This window comes from Gracilinanus agilis, chromosome 1 (genome assembly GCF_016433145.1).
Source record: "Gracilinanus agilis isolate LMUSP501 chromosome 1, AgileGrace, whole genome shotgun sequence".
In the NCBI taxonomy this organism is placed as follows: domain Eukaryota; kingdom Metazoa; phylum Chordata; class Mammalia; order Didelphimorphia; family Didelphidae; genus Gracilinanus; species Gracilinanus agilis.
In genome coordinates this window covers 520,537,057-520,551,045 of record NC_058130.1, presented here as the reverse complement: position 1 = coordinate 520,551,045, position 13,989 = coordinate 520,537,057, and the positions used below count along the sequence as shown (strand labels likewise).

General features: G+C 33.6%; 1 protein-coding gene across 1 annotated transcript in view; it reads left to right on the top strand.

Annotated features, from left to right (window-relative positions):
• Window positions 1–13,989, top strand: part of SNTG1 (syntrophin gamma 1) — a 504,168-nt gene that overhangs the window by 33,404 nt on the left and 456,775 nt on the right. Inside the window, exons 4-6 of the mRNA XM_044682770.1 lie at window positions 8,618–8,675; window positions 11,431–11,474; window positions 11,581–11,622. Coding sequence (XP_044538705.1) covers window positions 8,618–8,675; window positions 11,431–11,474; window positions 11,581–11,622 — 144 coding nt within the window. The remainder of the gene's footprint in view (window positions 1–8,617; window positions 8,676–11,430; window positions 11,475–11,580; window positions 11,623–13,989) is intronic.

Sequence of the window (13,989 nt, the reverse complement as noted above, 5' to 3'; positions counted from 1 at the left end):
TTTTAAATAGCCTATATTCTAAAAGTTTATTTGTAACTCAGTTGTTTGAAACTGGACAATATGTTTTCCAAAAGAAGCTTGTTCCAGTCTGAGCTAGTTCCCCATACATTCTTTCCTTTTCTTCCATGGACAGTTCTGATCTCTTTCTTCTATCAAGGTTTATTGTTCCTGATTCAGGTTCCTCCTTTCTCATTTTTTCCCCTCTCATTCAAAAGAACACACACTTACAACTTCTGCCTTCTATTTCTGGAGAAAACTGATAGTGATTTTTTTTAACATTTTTCTAAGGTTTTTCCTATTAGCACCATTTGCAGAAATAGAGAAAAACTATTTTAAAAAATAAAACTACTAGGGTTTCACAAATATTTAAAAATCTCATATTATTATTTCTAATAATCATAGGTATTTAGGGGAAGTTAGAAGTTAGTCTTTTTTTTTAAGCCCTTAACTTCTGTGTATTGGCTCATAGGTGGAAGAGTGGTAAGGGTGGGTGGGCAATAGGGGGCAAGTGACTTGTCCAGGGTCACACAGCTGGGAAGTGTCTGAGGCCAGCTTTGAACCTAGGACCTCCCGTCTCTAGGCCTGACTCTCAATCCACTGAGCTACCCAGCTGCCCCAAAAGTTAGTTTTCTTAAGGAAAAATGCCTTCATCTTTATTCTTTAGAGGTCCACTCAATTTTTTGTTTATTTTAATACCAGAACTGGTTCTCTTTTATCCCTTTTCTTCACATGCAGAAAACCCCCTCAAATAGTTTCAATTTCCTTCTTTCATCTATATGTCTGAATGAAGCCCAACATCACATGTCTTCCTTTCAGGATTTTTTCATGGGATTTCAAGAATAGGCTTCTAGTGAGGGGGAAAAAAGAGATAGTAAAGGAAGGGATATGAAGATGCTACTCATGAAATCTATTGGTAATAGTGGGTGGATTACTTGTATCAGAATTAGATGGAACTTTAGTTATGGAGGAACTGATATTGTATACCTTTATCATCATAATAATTTCATCTTACCCAATCCTCAATCAATCTCTCCAGAAATATCTGAGAAAAAAATCCATATTTTTACTGTCTTAAAATTTAAGAAACTAAAGAAATGACAACAAAACAGACAACTCAGGCATAGAGCAAGTACCATTGTGACTAAACTTTTTCAACACTAATTCTGAACACATGGTTTGATAGATGTTGTTCCTACTATAGACACTCACTGAAAGTGCATTCATTTTTTCTTCTGAAGGCAACATAGTATAGTGAAAAGCAGATAGAAAAACTGGAGTCTAAAGACTTGGGTTTGAGTATTGCCTTTTTTAAAACTCACTATGTGACCTTCTGCTAAGTCCTTTCAGGTCAACAGTATTTAATTTACACATCTCATGGGAACTGGGGTAGATTTTCTCTAAGATTCTTTACTTCTATCATTCTGTTCAAGACAGTCCTGGAAAATCTGAAATATGTGGTAATTATACAATATGGATTAATATACAGGAAACTATGAAGATTCAGTAATAATCCCTTGTGATCTGCTCGATGGATTACTATTCTACTGAAATATTGATATATTCAGCATGGATTTATATTTTTGTCCATGAGACATCAAACTGCCTCTTTCTGGACAAAGACTTGGAACCCAATTCATTATTTTCTCTCATTCACAATATAATGTTCAAAGCAGATGCAAAATAATTATTTCTTAATAATTGAGATGATAAATTGACAGATTACCTAGAATAGCTATTCTTCCATTCAGAGGTTTAGGCAATAATTTATTCATTCATTTATTTCACTATTTATTCATTTAACTTAATAAACTTTTTCCTTTTACTTGAAGTAATCTTTTCTAAAGACTAGTTCCACTATATGCTGTATCTATATATTGCTGTGTTTAATAAGAAAAAGGGGAAAAATAGCACATATATGTAGCATCATTAATACACAGTTTTATTGCAGTCATAGTCATGATAACCAAGCACCAAGAAATGTATTAATGTCATGTAATCAAGGCAATTTATAATGATGGAAGTGAGTCAAAACAACCAGGCATGAATATTAGTAATTAATTAATTTCAATGACAAAAATAGACAATTACATTAATGATATAGTGGCAGGAAAATATAGAAAGCCTAGGACTTGTGCATGAAACTACAGTGAAGCAATATCACCTTGGTTAAAGTAGTAGAGCTGCCCAACAACTATTTATCTGTGTGTACGCATATGCTAATTTCTTTGAAAAATTATGTAATCCAAAGGAATAATGCTATTATCATTTAGTCACAATGTAGTAAATATTTTATCTTGACATGTATGGGTGCATGCATATATTGCCCCAATCCACTGTAAAATTCATTCATATAAGTTCAGAATTGTCCATGATTCTGGACTGGGGAGGGGTGGGATATAAATTCAGTCTCTTAAAGTAATCTATACAGTCTTCATATTATATATAAAATGTGGAAGAAGATAACTTTTCTCTTTAGCAGTTTGTATAATATTAATATTGAGAGTAATTATGTGGAAAGATTTTTTCTAAAATGTTTTGGGAAAGTTTATATATATATATGTGTATATATATATATATATATATATATATACTTCCTCATGCTTTTCATGGGATTCTAAGCATATAAAAATGGCTAAGTGGAACATTATTATTTTGCAGGGCCCTAGTCTTTAACCTTGAAGTAGTTTTAGTTTTACCATGTATTTATATGGTAGCATCTTTGGAAATCAGAAATTTCTGTCATTATAGAGATTCCATTAAAGATCTGCTCCTATAATCCATCTATAAATTGTATGAGTAGAGGACAATCACTAGTGTTATATAAAGTTATAGGAAAAATCACATTTTATATTAGGTATGCAAAAGTGTGACTGATTTCTGGAATGAATATGAGCAGGTCAACAGTTTGGGTATGTAACTGAAACTAAGTTCTAAAAGTGGATACCCTTACAAAATATTTCATTTTAATTTATAATGGAATTCAATGGAAAAATAAGATTCACCTAAAAAAGTCATAGTCAATATCAAAAGTAAAAATATTCTTTAATTTATGAATCATATATGTATATACATATATGTATACATTTATATACACATAAATGATTACTGTTTTTCTTTTCCTCTACCCTGAAAAATGCAGAACTTGTGTTCAAATCCAGGCAATGAAGCTTACAATATATCTTATCTTTGACAAATCACATTATATTTCTAAACATCAATTAAGGGGTTGGAATACATGATCTTTAAGGTTCTTTCCAGCTTTAGATCTATTTTCTTGTGATCTAATGATCTTAGAAAAATACATGGAGTCAGAGGAAGAGAAGGCCAAGAAGGCAAAGGAAAAGAAGTCTTTGACAGTAAGCAGTATTTTATTAGTCGAGATAACTTCTATTAAAGCTCTTTTCCTAAAGTTCCTCTAATCAGTACACATAGAGAAAGCTCTCTTAGAAAGTATAAAGATAGATATACTTCAATTACAGAACTAGCAATGATCTTTTTATCTCTTGTCTAAGGATTAGCCCATGTAAGTGCTTAGAGGATAATTATCAGGTTGAATATTGAATGGGCACAGTGTAACTGGCTTCTGTTCTAAAGCTGTAGCCTCTAGTTCTAGCTTTGTAGGAGATCGTTGTTCTAACATCCCCTTCAAACTTCACTAGTTCCTGCTTCTTTAGATCTTCAGCCTTACCATTAATTTTCATTAATTATTCACAAGTAATTTTAATCTCATTCAATTTTACTTGTAAGGTAACCACAACAGTCTTTAATTCAGCAATACCAAAAGTCATAAATCCAAAAATATTATACCTTTGTACCATACAACTTAATCTTCTAACCATTATATGTACAATACAACATATTACAATTCTAGTTGGTATATAAGATTACCCTCTTCTTATAGTTGCCTCGGTATAAGGAAGCAATATTTCAAGTCTCTGCCAATTATAAAACAAATCAGGTATGATTGCTACAAAAGTATGAGGAATTAGGGAGAAATCATATCCCAAAAACATTTTAATGTTGTTGTAATAAGTATTTGAAATACCAGCAGTTGTTCTACTATTGTAGAGCAATTAACAGTAAAGCTACTATTTACTCCCACTGTATAATGTACTTAGATCACATAGCAGCTGTTAGAATTAAGCTGATAGAAAAAACTAGCAAATGGTACTTTCCTGTACTCCCTTCAACCCAACTATACAGTGGTAAGTTCCAGTAGAATGTTTCCTTGGTGCCTGGACCACAGAAGTCTATTCAAGATGGCTACCTGCCAGTCAGAGCCCAGTCCTCCTGCCAGCAGCAAGATTCTACTGCTCTGTCAGAAGAAGCTCTCAGAATTCTAAGGGACTGTAGGTGGCAGTTTTCCCCAAAACTTCAAAAAATCTTTGGCTCTAGTCTACCTGGCTCAGCCAACTGAAATAGGTAACTGAAATAGGTAACCTTCCAAGAGGGATGTGAGAATATATAACCCACCTAGGAACTTCCCCAGGGCCAGTGAAGCACAAACCTTAAAAGAGTAAAATCAGGTTTATTAATGTTGGACAAAATAATAAATACAATCCTAAATATATGCAGCTATATCTCCTCCCTCCAAACTGTGACATCCCCACTGATCTGTCTTCTGGTCTTCTCTATCCCTTCTTATAACTCTCTTCTCTTATCTAACACCTCCCCCCCAAAAAAAAATCTGACTCTAAACTACTCTAATTTCTATGGATTAACAAAAAGAGGGAAAAAAGAAAGGACTCACAGGTGAATTCAGCCCTCACCTAAAGCCTGGGGTTGGCTGCACTATATAACCTAAAGTCCCAGATGACAATGTTGGGATTACCTTGGCCCAAGAGGATTTCTGGCAGATAGATCACTGCAGGTGATCTCTGTAACTCAGGGAAAACAGTTTTCTCCAAAGCAGATTCTCAACCAGGGAATCAATAATCTCTCCATGAAATTATGACTACATAGAGAAAATCTCTCAGAGCAAAATGTCTTTCCTCCAGCTCAGTGGAAAACAGGCAAAGAACAATGGCCATTGACAGTTCAAAACTCCCACAATCCTTCTCTCCTTCTCAGAATCCTCTCCCAGTACTCCTATCCAAATTCCCTTCTTTTCTTCTTAAGGCTAATCCCTGAAATATACTATATCCCTTACCTTATTTCCTACAATTACCAGGTTGAATATTGAGTGATCTTTTTTTTTTCTTGGCAGCATCAACTTATGAACCAGAAAGCAAGTACACACACACACACACACACACACACACACACACACACACACACGTACACACACAGTATTTTGTAGCCATATAAACTACCCTTCAGTAAGAAGATGAATGCCTATTAATATAACTGTTGGTTCTTTTGGTGTGGGATCAGTCATTCACCAAACTATATAAATTAGTTCCAGCTAACAGTTTTCCTCTTAACATCAATATAAATAGGATACAAATTCTGCTGAAGGAATGATGGCTATACTTGACATTAGAAAGTGCTTTAAAAACAGTTTTCTCATAACTCAGATAAGTGGGTATTATTTTCATTTTAGAGATGGATAAAATGAGGCAAAATGGAAAAATTCATCACCCAGGGTCATCTGGTTACTAAGTAATAAATTACTAAGTAATGTGGGGCTCTTTGCTTGCTTTTTGATTCCAAGTCTACCCACTATATCACTCTACCTAGAGTGAGATTTAGTTGATTAGGATAGGTAGATGATTTTTGTGCATGAAGCACTTTGAGAGGTGATATACACATGTAGTATACTCTCAATGAGGTGCTTTGAATGACATGAGGACACTAGTGGCATGGAAAGTGAGAGCTTTAAAGAATGGGTAAAATTTTATTTTTACTTATTTTTATTTTTATTCTTTTCCACATTATTTTATTTATTTTTTAGAATATTTTTTCATGGTTACATAATTCATGTTCTCTTCCTCCCTTCTTCTCACCCTGCTCCTGGAGCTGACAAGTAATTGCACTGGTTTATACATGTCTTATTACTCAAAAACTATTTACATGGGGGCAGCTGGGTAGCTCAGTGGAGTGAGAGTCAGGCCTAGAGACAGGAGGTCCTAGGTTCAAACCCGGCCTCAGCCACTTCCCAGCTGTGTGACCCTGGGCAAGTCACTTGACCCCCATTGCCCACCCTTACCAATCTTCCACCTATGAGAAAATACACCGAAGTACAAGGGTTAAAAAAAACTATTTACATATTCATATTTGTAATAGAGAAATCTTTTAAAAACCATAATCCCAAATTATACACCCATATAATCAAGTGATAAATCATATGTTTTTCTTCTCTGCTTCTACTTCCATAGTTCTTTCTCTAGCTGTGGAGAGCATTCTTTTTCATGAGTTCCATGGGATTGTTTTTAATCATTGCATTGCTATTAGTAGCAGTCTTTTATGTTTGACTGTTCCACAATGTTTCACTTTCTGTGTACAATGTTCTCTTGGTTCTTCTCCTTTCACTCAGTATCAGTTCATGGAGGTCTTTCCAGTTCATATAGAAATCAAGTAGTTCATCATTCCTTATAGCACAATAGTATTCCATCACCATTATATACCACATTCCCCAATTGAGGAATACCCCCTTGTTTTTTTATCACCATAAAAAACACAACTATAAACATTTTTGTACAAACATTTTTAAAAATCTCTTTGGGGTACAAACCCAGTAGTTGTATAGCTAGATCAAAGAGCATGCAATCTTTTAAAGCCCTCTGGGCATAATTGTCTTTCAGTGTGGTTGGATCAATTCACAGCTCCACCAACAATGTATTAGTGTCCCACTTTTGCCACATGACCTCAATATTTATTATTTTCATTTACTCTCATATTGGCCAATCTGCTAGGTGTGAGGTGGCACCACAGAGATGTTTTGATTTGCATTTCTCTAATAAGGAGGGAATTAGAACCCTTTTTCATGTGATTATTTATAGTTTTGATTTCTGAGAAATAATTTTTAAAAAGAGTTTGGAAATAAAAATTACAACTAGGTGCTAATTTCTGCAAAAAATACCCATGAATGAATTAAAATTCACACTTTTCAAAGTCATGATTATGCAGCATATAGTAATTGATTCCAGTCCAATATAAAATATGCAGCATAGATGTGACCACTTCACATTATTCATAGTAATACATACAGTTACACAGTAATACACACACACATACATACACCATCACCTACACACCTACATACATATATACTTTTTATATTGTTTCTATGGGTAAAGTGACTTCTTAGATTAAAAACCCCAAATTACAAATCAACCAATGAGTAAGTTAGTGACTACCTGAATTTATATAAGAAATAGCAGCAAAGGAAAAATCAGGCACTTATTGTCATGGATTATTGGAGTTCAGTGGAAAGTAAATTGTAGTGATGAATCTCTTTAGTTATTTTTAGAAAATATCGTTATCAGCATATCAGAAAGGAGGAATAACCCATTGTCAAAATTTCCTTCTGAACATATGCTTGATGTCCCAGGGTGCTGCTTTCAGGATACTTAGGCAGAATTGTATAAAATATCCTTGTAACATTCTAAATTTCAATTCAGTTATAAAAATAATGTGTGAAGCACCTGTGTACCCTGAGGAAAGAATTTGTGCAAAGGGAAAGTCTAATGTCAAAATTTCCTATGCATCCAATACAGAATTCTTAAGGGTTTTAATAAAAGAAACTGAACTCTTCAGCAATTCTTTCCTGCTTATGATAGGGAGTTTCATACATAAACCTTAATAAAGTGAGATGTGGACATATTGCCAGGAGTTTGTTTTATTGCTTCTATTAAAGAAGAAAGGTTTTGTTTTAAGGGTATTTGGTTGTTTTTTTTGTTGTTGTTGTTGTCATTGTTATTTTGAGGGAAAAAAGAGTGTTTAGCATGCTATCAAATTCTGAAGACAGGAAAATCCAATTGTTTAAATAATGAACCTCAGCATTACTTGATTAAATGGTTCAACTGTTTTTCATAATTAACTTGATTTTCACTATTACTTAGTTTGATCTATTTTGGTCAGACTTTGTTTTCAACATAGTAATCATAACAAGCCAGCAGAAGTTCAGTGAAAAAAAATGTAAAAATAGCTTTCAATTTTTTTTACTTTTAATTTGTTAACTATATCTCTTTTGCTGTTTTATTTTTAAAACATCTAATTTATTTTTATATGATTTTGACAGTGTATGCAGACATATGGAAATGTTGAAGTAATTAGTAATGAAACTCATATGAACTATGAAAGATTTTAAGATAATATAATTCAGTCAAAACTGAATACAATAATCTTATAATTTTTAAGTGAATTAATGCACCTTTATAAGCAATTAACAATTAAGAGCAAGTGACATAGGCAACATTTAAAAATAAATTTATATCTATTGTCTCAAAATATGTACTATGTCCACTTAGCATGCTATTTGATACTTTATGATATTTGAAAACAATTTTATTAATTTATATTCATGAGAGAGGACATATTTTGTTGTTGCTTTGTTCCCCATTCCACTCACTGAAAACATGCTAAATGGTTTTGGAAAATAATTGCTAATTTTCTTAGCTATAAATGTATTTTAAACTTTTAAACAATTGATTAAATTATTTTTAATTATTTTTAGGGAGGAGCAGAACATAACATTCCAGTTGTCATTTCAAAAATTTCCAAAGAACAAAGAGGTATGTGTTGACTTAGCATTCTATAACTCTATTTTCTAAAAATCTCTTATGGTCTGACAAAAGTAATAATAATAACACTTAAATACATCATCTTTTAGTAGTAAATGTCATAAAATTTATAAATAATATCATAAATATAAATTCTTTTTTTAAAACCCTTACCTTCCATGTTAGAATTAATACTATATGTATTGGTTCTAAGTCAAAAGAGGAGTGAGGGCTAGGCAATGGGGGTTAAATGTCTTGCCCAGGTTCACACAGCTGGGAAGTGTCTGGAATCACATTTGATCCCAAGACCTCCTGTCTCTATGCCTAGCTCTCTATCCACTGAGCCACCTAGCTTCTCCCAGTACTTTTTCCTTTCCCCTAAATTACAGTATTTATTTAGATCTCTTTAACCAATTTTAACAAAGCCCTTTACACCTTAAACAAAGCCCTTTACACCTTTACACCTTAAACCTTGATAATCAAAATATCAAGTACCATTTCATATTTCTCTGACAACCCAAGAAAAAAGCCCATTATTTCTTCTCTCCAAGCATCACCCTATATTAGGCGTTTTTGCCACCCTCTTTCCCTTTCTAGCTCTTATCCAGATAAACTAAAACTATATAAATAATAGATGGTTCTTGTTCTCAAGTAACATATTTTTCTAAATGAGGACCTGCTGGAGATGGTATAATGAAAGAAATGGCAACCAGCAAACCACTGGGGGAGAAAATTATAATAATAGCTAAAATTGATATGGCATTTTAAGTTTTGCAAAGGACTTCATATATTATCTCATTTGATCTTAAACATCTTGTTAAGTATGTGTTATTGTGTTATTATCCATATTCTACAAATGAAGAAACTGAGGCTGGAAAAAGTGTAAATGATTTGTCTAGTTTTTTTTCATAGCTACTAAAGGTTTGGGGCAAGATTCAAACTCAGGCCTTCCTAAGTCCATTTGCAAAACTCTTTCTACTATATCAGTTAGCTGCAAGAGAGCAAAGATACAGAATTGGAGGATACCTCAGAGGCCATCTAATCCAGACACTTATTTCACAGATGAGAAAACCTAGGTCCAGGAAGATTAAGTGATCTTGCCAATGTCACACAGGTCGTAATCATGAGACAGAATCTGAAATTCTGTCCCCTTATCCCGGTCACTCCTCTTTCCATTATATTTGGATTTTTGTTTTCCCTTGTCCCTTTACCAAGTAGTTATAAAGAAACCCTATACTTTGCCACTTCTCTGAAAATGGAAAAGTGCTAAAATTTTCAAATCTCACTCTTTCAATGTTTTAAGACTTATTTGGAGAAAAATAAAGACATATTACAAAAGCTTAATGAAAGACAAATTGCTTCATAAAAAGCAGACAATGAAAGCAACTTTTTAAAAATCCTTTCATGTTAGATCCTGAAAGGGAGACATTTGAAGACGACTTGTCCAAGGATTCCATTTCATGAGTGAGGAACCTGACATCTTTATTGTGAAAGTTATTTTTCTCTCACCAATGAATAAGTTCATAGAGAAAAAGCGGCAGAAGCAAGACTTGAGCCCATGTCTTCTGACTCCAAACACAAGACTTTTCCCATTACATAAGACTCATAAGTTTTATTTATATTAATGGAGCACTTCATGGTTTCCAAAAGCCTTCAAATATGTTATTCAATAAACAAACATTCATGTACTCGCAGAAGTAGAAGGGAATATAGAGGTCATCATGTCTGACTAATGCCTGAATGGGAATGTCCTCCAATATATGGTTATTCAGGCTTCATTTGGAGAATTTCAGTGATTGGAATAAGCCTGATCCATTTTGGGTGTTGATTTCAAATAGATTTCAAGCTTAAATTAGCCATCTTAACTAAAAAGACTAATTAATATGTTTCTTTCCAAGTAAAGTTCAGATATATATTTAGACATATTTTGGAAGCAATTTTATTGCCTTAGATTGAAATCAGGGAAATTAGATAATGTCTAAAAAGAAATATTGAAGGTAATTCTCTACCTAGTATATTAGAAACATGAATGTCTGAAATCTACCTAGAGAAGATACTCTTAAGAATTATATTGCAATGACTTTGTAGAGTGTATTATAGTACTCTGTTGAACTTAAGTAGAAGACATATTTATTATTCTTCAAGACCCCATTTGAAGGTGTTTTTTTTTTGCAAAGATACTTTTTTGCCACTTTCATCACTTTACAGATGAGGAAACTGAGGCAAACAGTTACATGACTTACCAAAGGTGCCACAGCTAAAAACATCCTGAGGCCTAATTTGAGCACAAGAAGACTCATCTTCTTGACTCCAGGCTCAGTATTCTATCCACTGTGCCTTCTAGCTACCCTCAGGAAACTAAATACACATAAAGTCTATGTGTGTATTTTATATTTGGAGAAACATTTTCCAAATGGGTATTTTCATTAGAACAATTTAACTCAATTTCATGAATATTATTTTGGCTCCATTGTTTTTTACATTCCTTGTGGTGCTATGGAAAGAATAATGGAGTTGAAATGATAGAACTTAGGTTTGAACCCCGGCTTTGTCACTTACTGCCTATAATGACCTCTTGTAAGTCACACTACATTTTTGTCCCTCAGTTTCTTTATTACATGAAAGGTCTGGGTTATCTTAACTCTGAATTAACTCTTGATTTTTTCATTTGTTTTCTAGCAGTAGATATATATATATTTATACTCTCAAAACTTTGATTTAGTCGGAAAAATATGCATAAATAATTTGTTTTTTTCTCTATTTGTAGCTGAACTTTCAGGACTGCTCTTCATAGGGGATGCCATTCTGCAGGTATGTTAACATAGTAGATATGTCTTTCCTCATAGTTTATCCTTGAAAGAAAAATATAAGCTCATTTTACAAAATGCAAAGCAAGACAACTTTATTTTCATTGCAGATTAATGGAATTAATGTGAGAAAATGCAGACATGAAGAAGTGGTAAGCTTGCTCTAATTTTTTTCTTAATGAAAGAAAAATTGCATCAACTGGTATGTTACTGAAGAATGCTTTTTTATGTTCAGACAAAGATGTGGTATTTGCCTAATGCCCTTCCCAAAGCTCCATTCTACAAAGGTATCTTTCTTAATTTTTTCAGCCCTACTATATTCTAATTGTTATGCTCTAAAATTAAGTTTATGGCTAGTTTTCAAAGTTCATCTTTGGAGTTGTTTTCTGTGAACATTTCCTTCATTTTTTTACATTCATCAAATATTATTTCTCTCTTAATGAGTTACTTTTCACCAGTTGTGGGGACCTCAGACACCATGGGATCAAGGAATCATAGGCTTAGACCTGGGATGTATCTTGAAAGTTACTAGTTAAATCTCTTTATTTAACATAAAATGAAACTGAAGTTGAGAGAGGCATATAATATATCCATAGTCTAATATACTTGCAAAAATCTGCTTTTATACTGTTAAAGCCTATATCTATTACAATAGTCACAAATGTAGTAACTGTGACAGGTAGAATTTGAACCCAGGGCTTCGGATTTCATGAGCAGAAACAGCTCATAACTATCTTTTTCTGCAATATTAATTGCAATTGGGATTGTATTGATGGAGGGCATAAAACTATAATGCTTTGATCCTTCCTCCCTACTTAGAGAGTAGAAAAATAGAATGATGTTTTCTATGGCATTTGCCACTCTTTTTTCTTTCTATTTATTTTTCCCCATTTATTTTCTTTTTCTTCATATTTAGACTGTTCTCTTTCGCCATGTCACTTGTGTCACTCTCTGAACCCAGGACATGTTCCTTTTTGACAGTCTCCTTTTTCTCTATCATCAGAAGGATCCTTATCATATCTCCAGGTTCAAATGTGGGAAACACAAAACTTGATGTCCTCAAACACATGTGAGGGGTAAAGACAGCCTTGTCCTCCAGAGCACTGACTCTTGGGAACTGGGCTCAATTCTGGCCATTGAATCATATCATTTGTGTGTCATTTTGAAATCATATAATCTCCTTGCTCCTGCTTTCCTCATGAGTAGAAGGAGAGCATTGAACCAGAGAGTCTCTGATATTCCTTTCTGTTCTGTATTCATGGTGTTCTGAGAACTTCCTACAAGGAATATCACCATTTTGTCAGGAATCTATAAAGCATTCCTATAGCTCCCCATTAGATCTCTTTAGGACCTGAGTGGGATTGTGCAGATCATCTAAGATTGTCAGAAATCTTCTAATTAGTCATTTAGCCTGAAGTGAGGTAAAGTGTGCCCTCAGGCATAAGATTCTGTATGTGTTGACATGGGAAATGGGTCCATGTTGGTGGTTAACCTAGCTCATCATTCTAATTAAAGATTTAGAGAGGTTAGGCTTTAAAGACAAGAGAATGCTACTATGTGAATTCAGCTAAAAGGGCTGCTTTTGTTAGAAGAAGCAGACACTAGTACAGTAAAAAGAAAGCATTGATTCAGAAGTCAGAGGGCCCATGTTTGAAAACTCCTCTTTTTACTTGCTTAAAAGTATGCTAGTAACTTAACCTCTAAGAATCTCAGTCTCCTTATCTGTAAAATGAGAAGGCTGGGCTAAATGGCCTCTGACATTTCTTGTAGCTCCCAGCCTCTACTCCTATGAGCTAGACATTGAATGGAAGATCATGTTGGAGAAACAAAAGCTGGGAGAATGGTCACATATGTGGTCACATATGTAGTAGAATCAGGAATTACTGGTTATGTGAAATACTAGTTGGAAGTCATTATCTTCAAATGGCAGACTCTCTGGAAATTCAGCAAAAGCAGAACCAATTTGCTTAAAGGGTACATACCTTTTAAATAGCTTCTAGAATATGTTTCAGGAAATATTCTACTCTCATCTATTAGAATATGACCTTTCAATAAAACTACTTCATTGGGGAAAGAGAAGCACTTATTAGGAAATATATATATATATATATATATATATATACACACACACACACACACACACACACACACCACACACACACACATATACAGTTGTCCCTCACTATATTGTGGTCTACTTATTATGGCTTCACTGTATTGTGGCTTTAAAAAAATACATACATATATACATATATATGTATATATATATATATATATATATATCAGCTAGGTGACTCAGTGGATTGAGAGCCCGTCCTAGAGACAGGAGGTCCTGGGTTCAAATCTGGCCTCAGACATTTCCCAGCTGTGTGACCCTGGGCAAGTCACTTAACCCCCATTACTTAGCCCTTATTGCTCTTCTGCCTTGGAACCAATACAAAATATTGATTCTAAGATGAAAGGTAAGGGATTCAAATATATATATATATTAATATATATACATATATATATATATATAT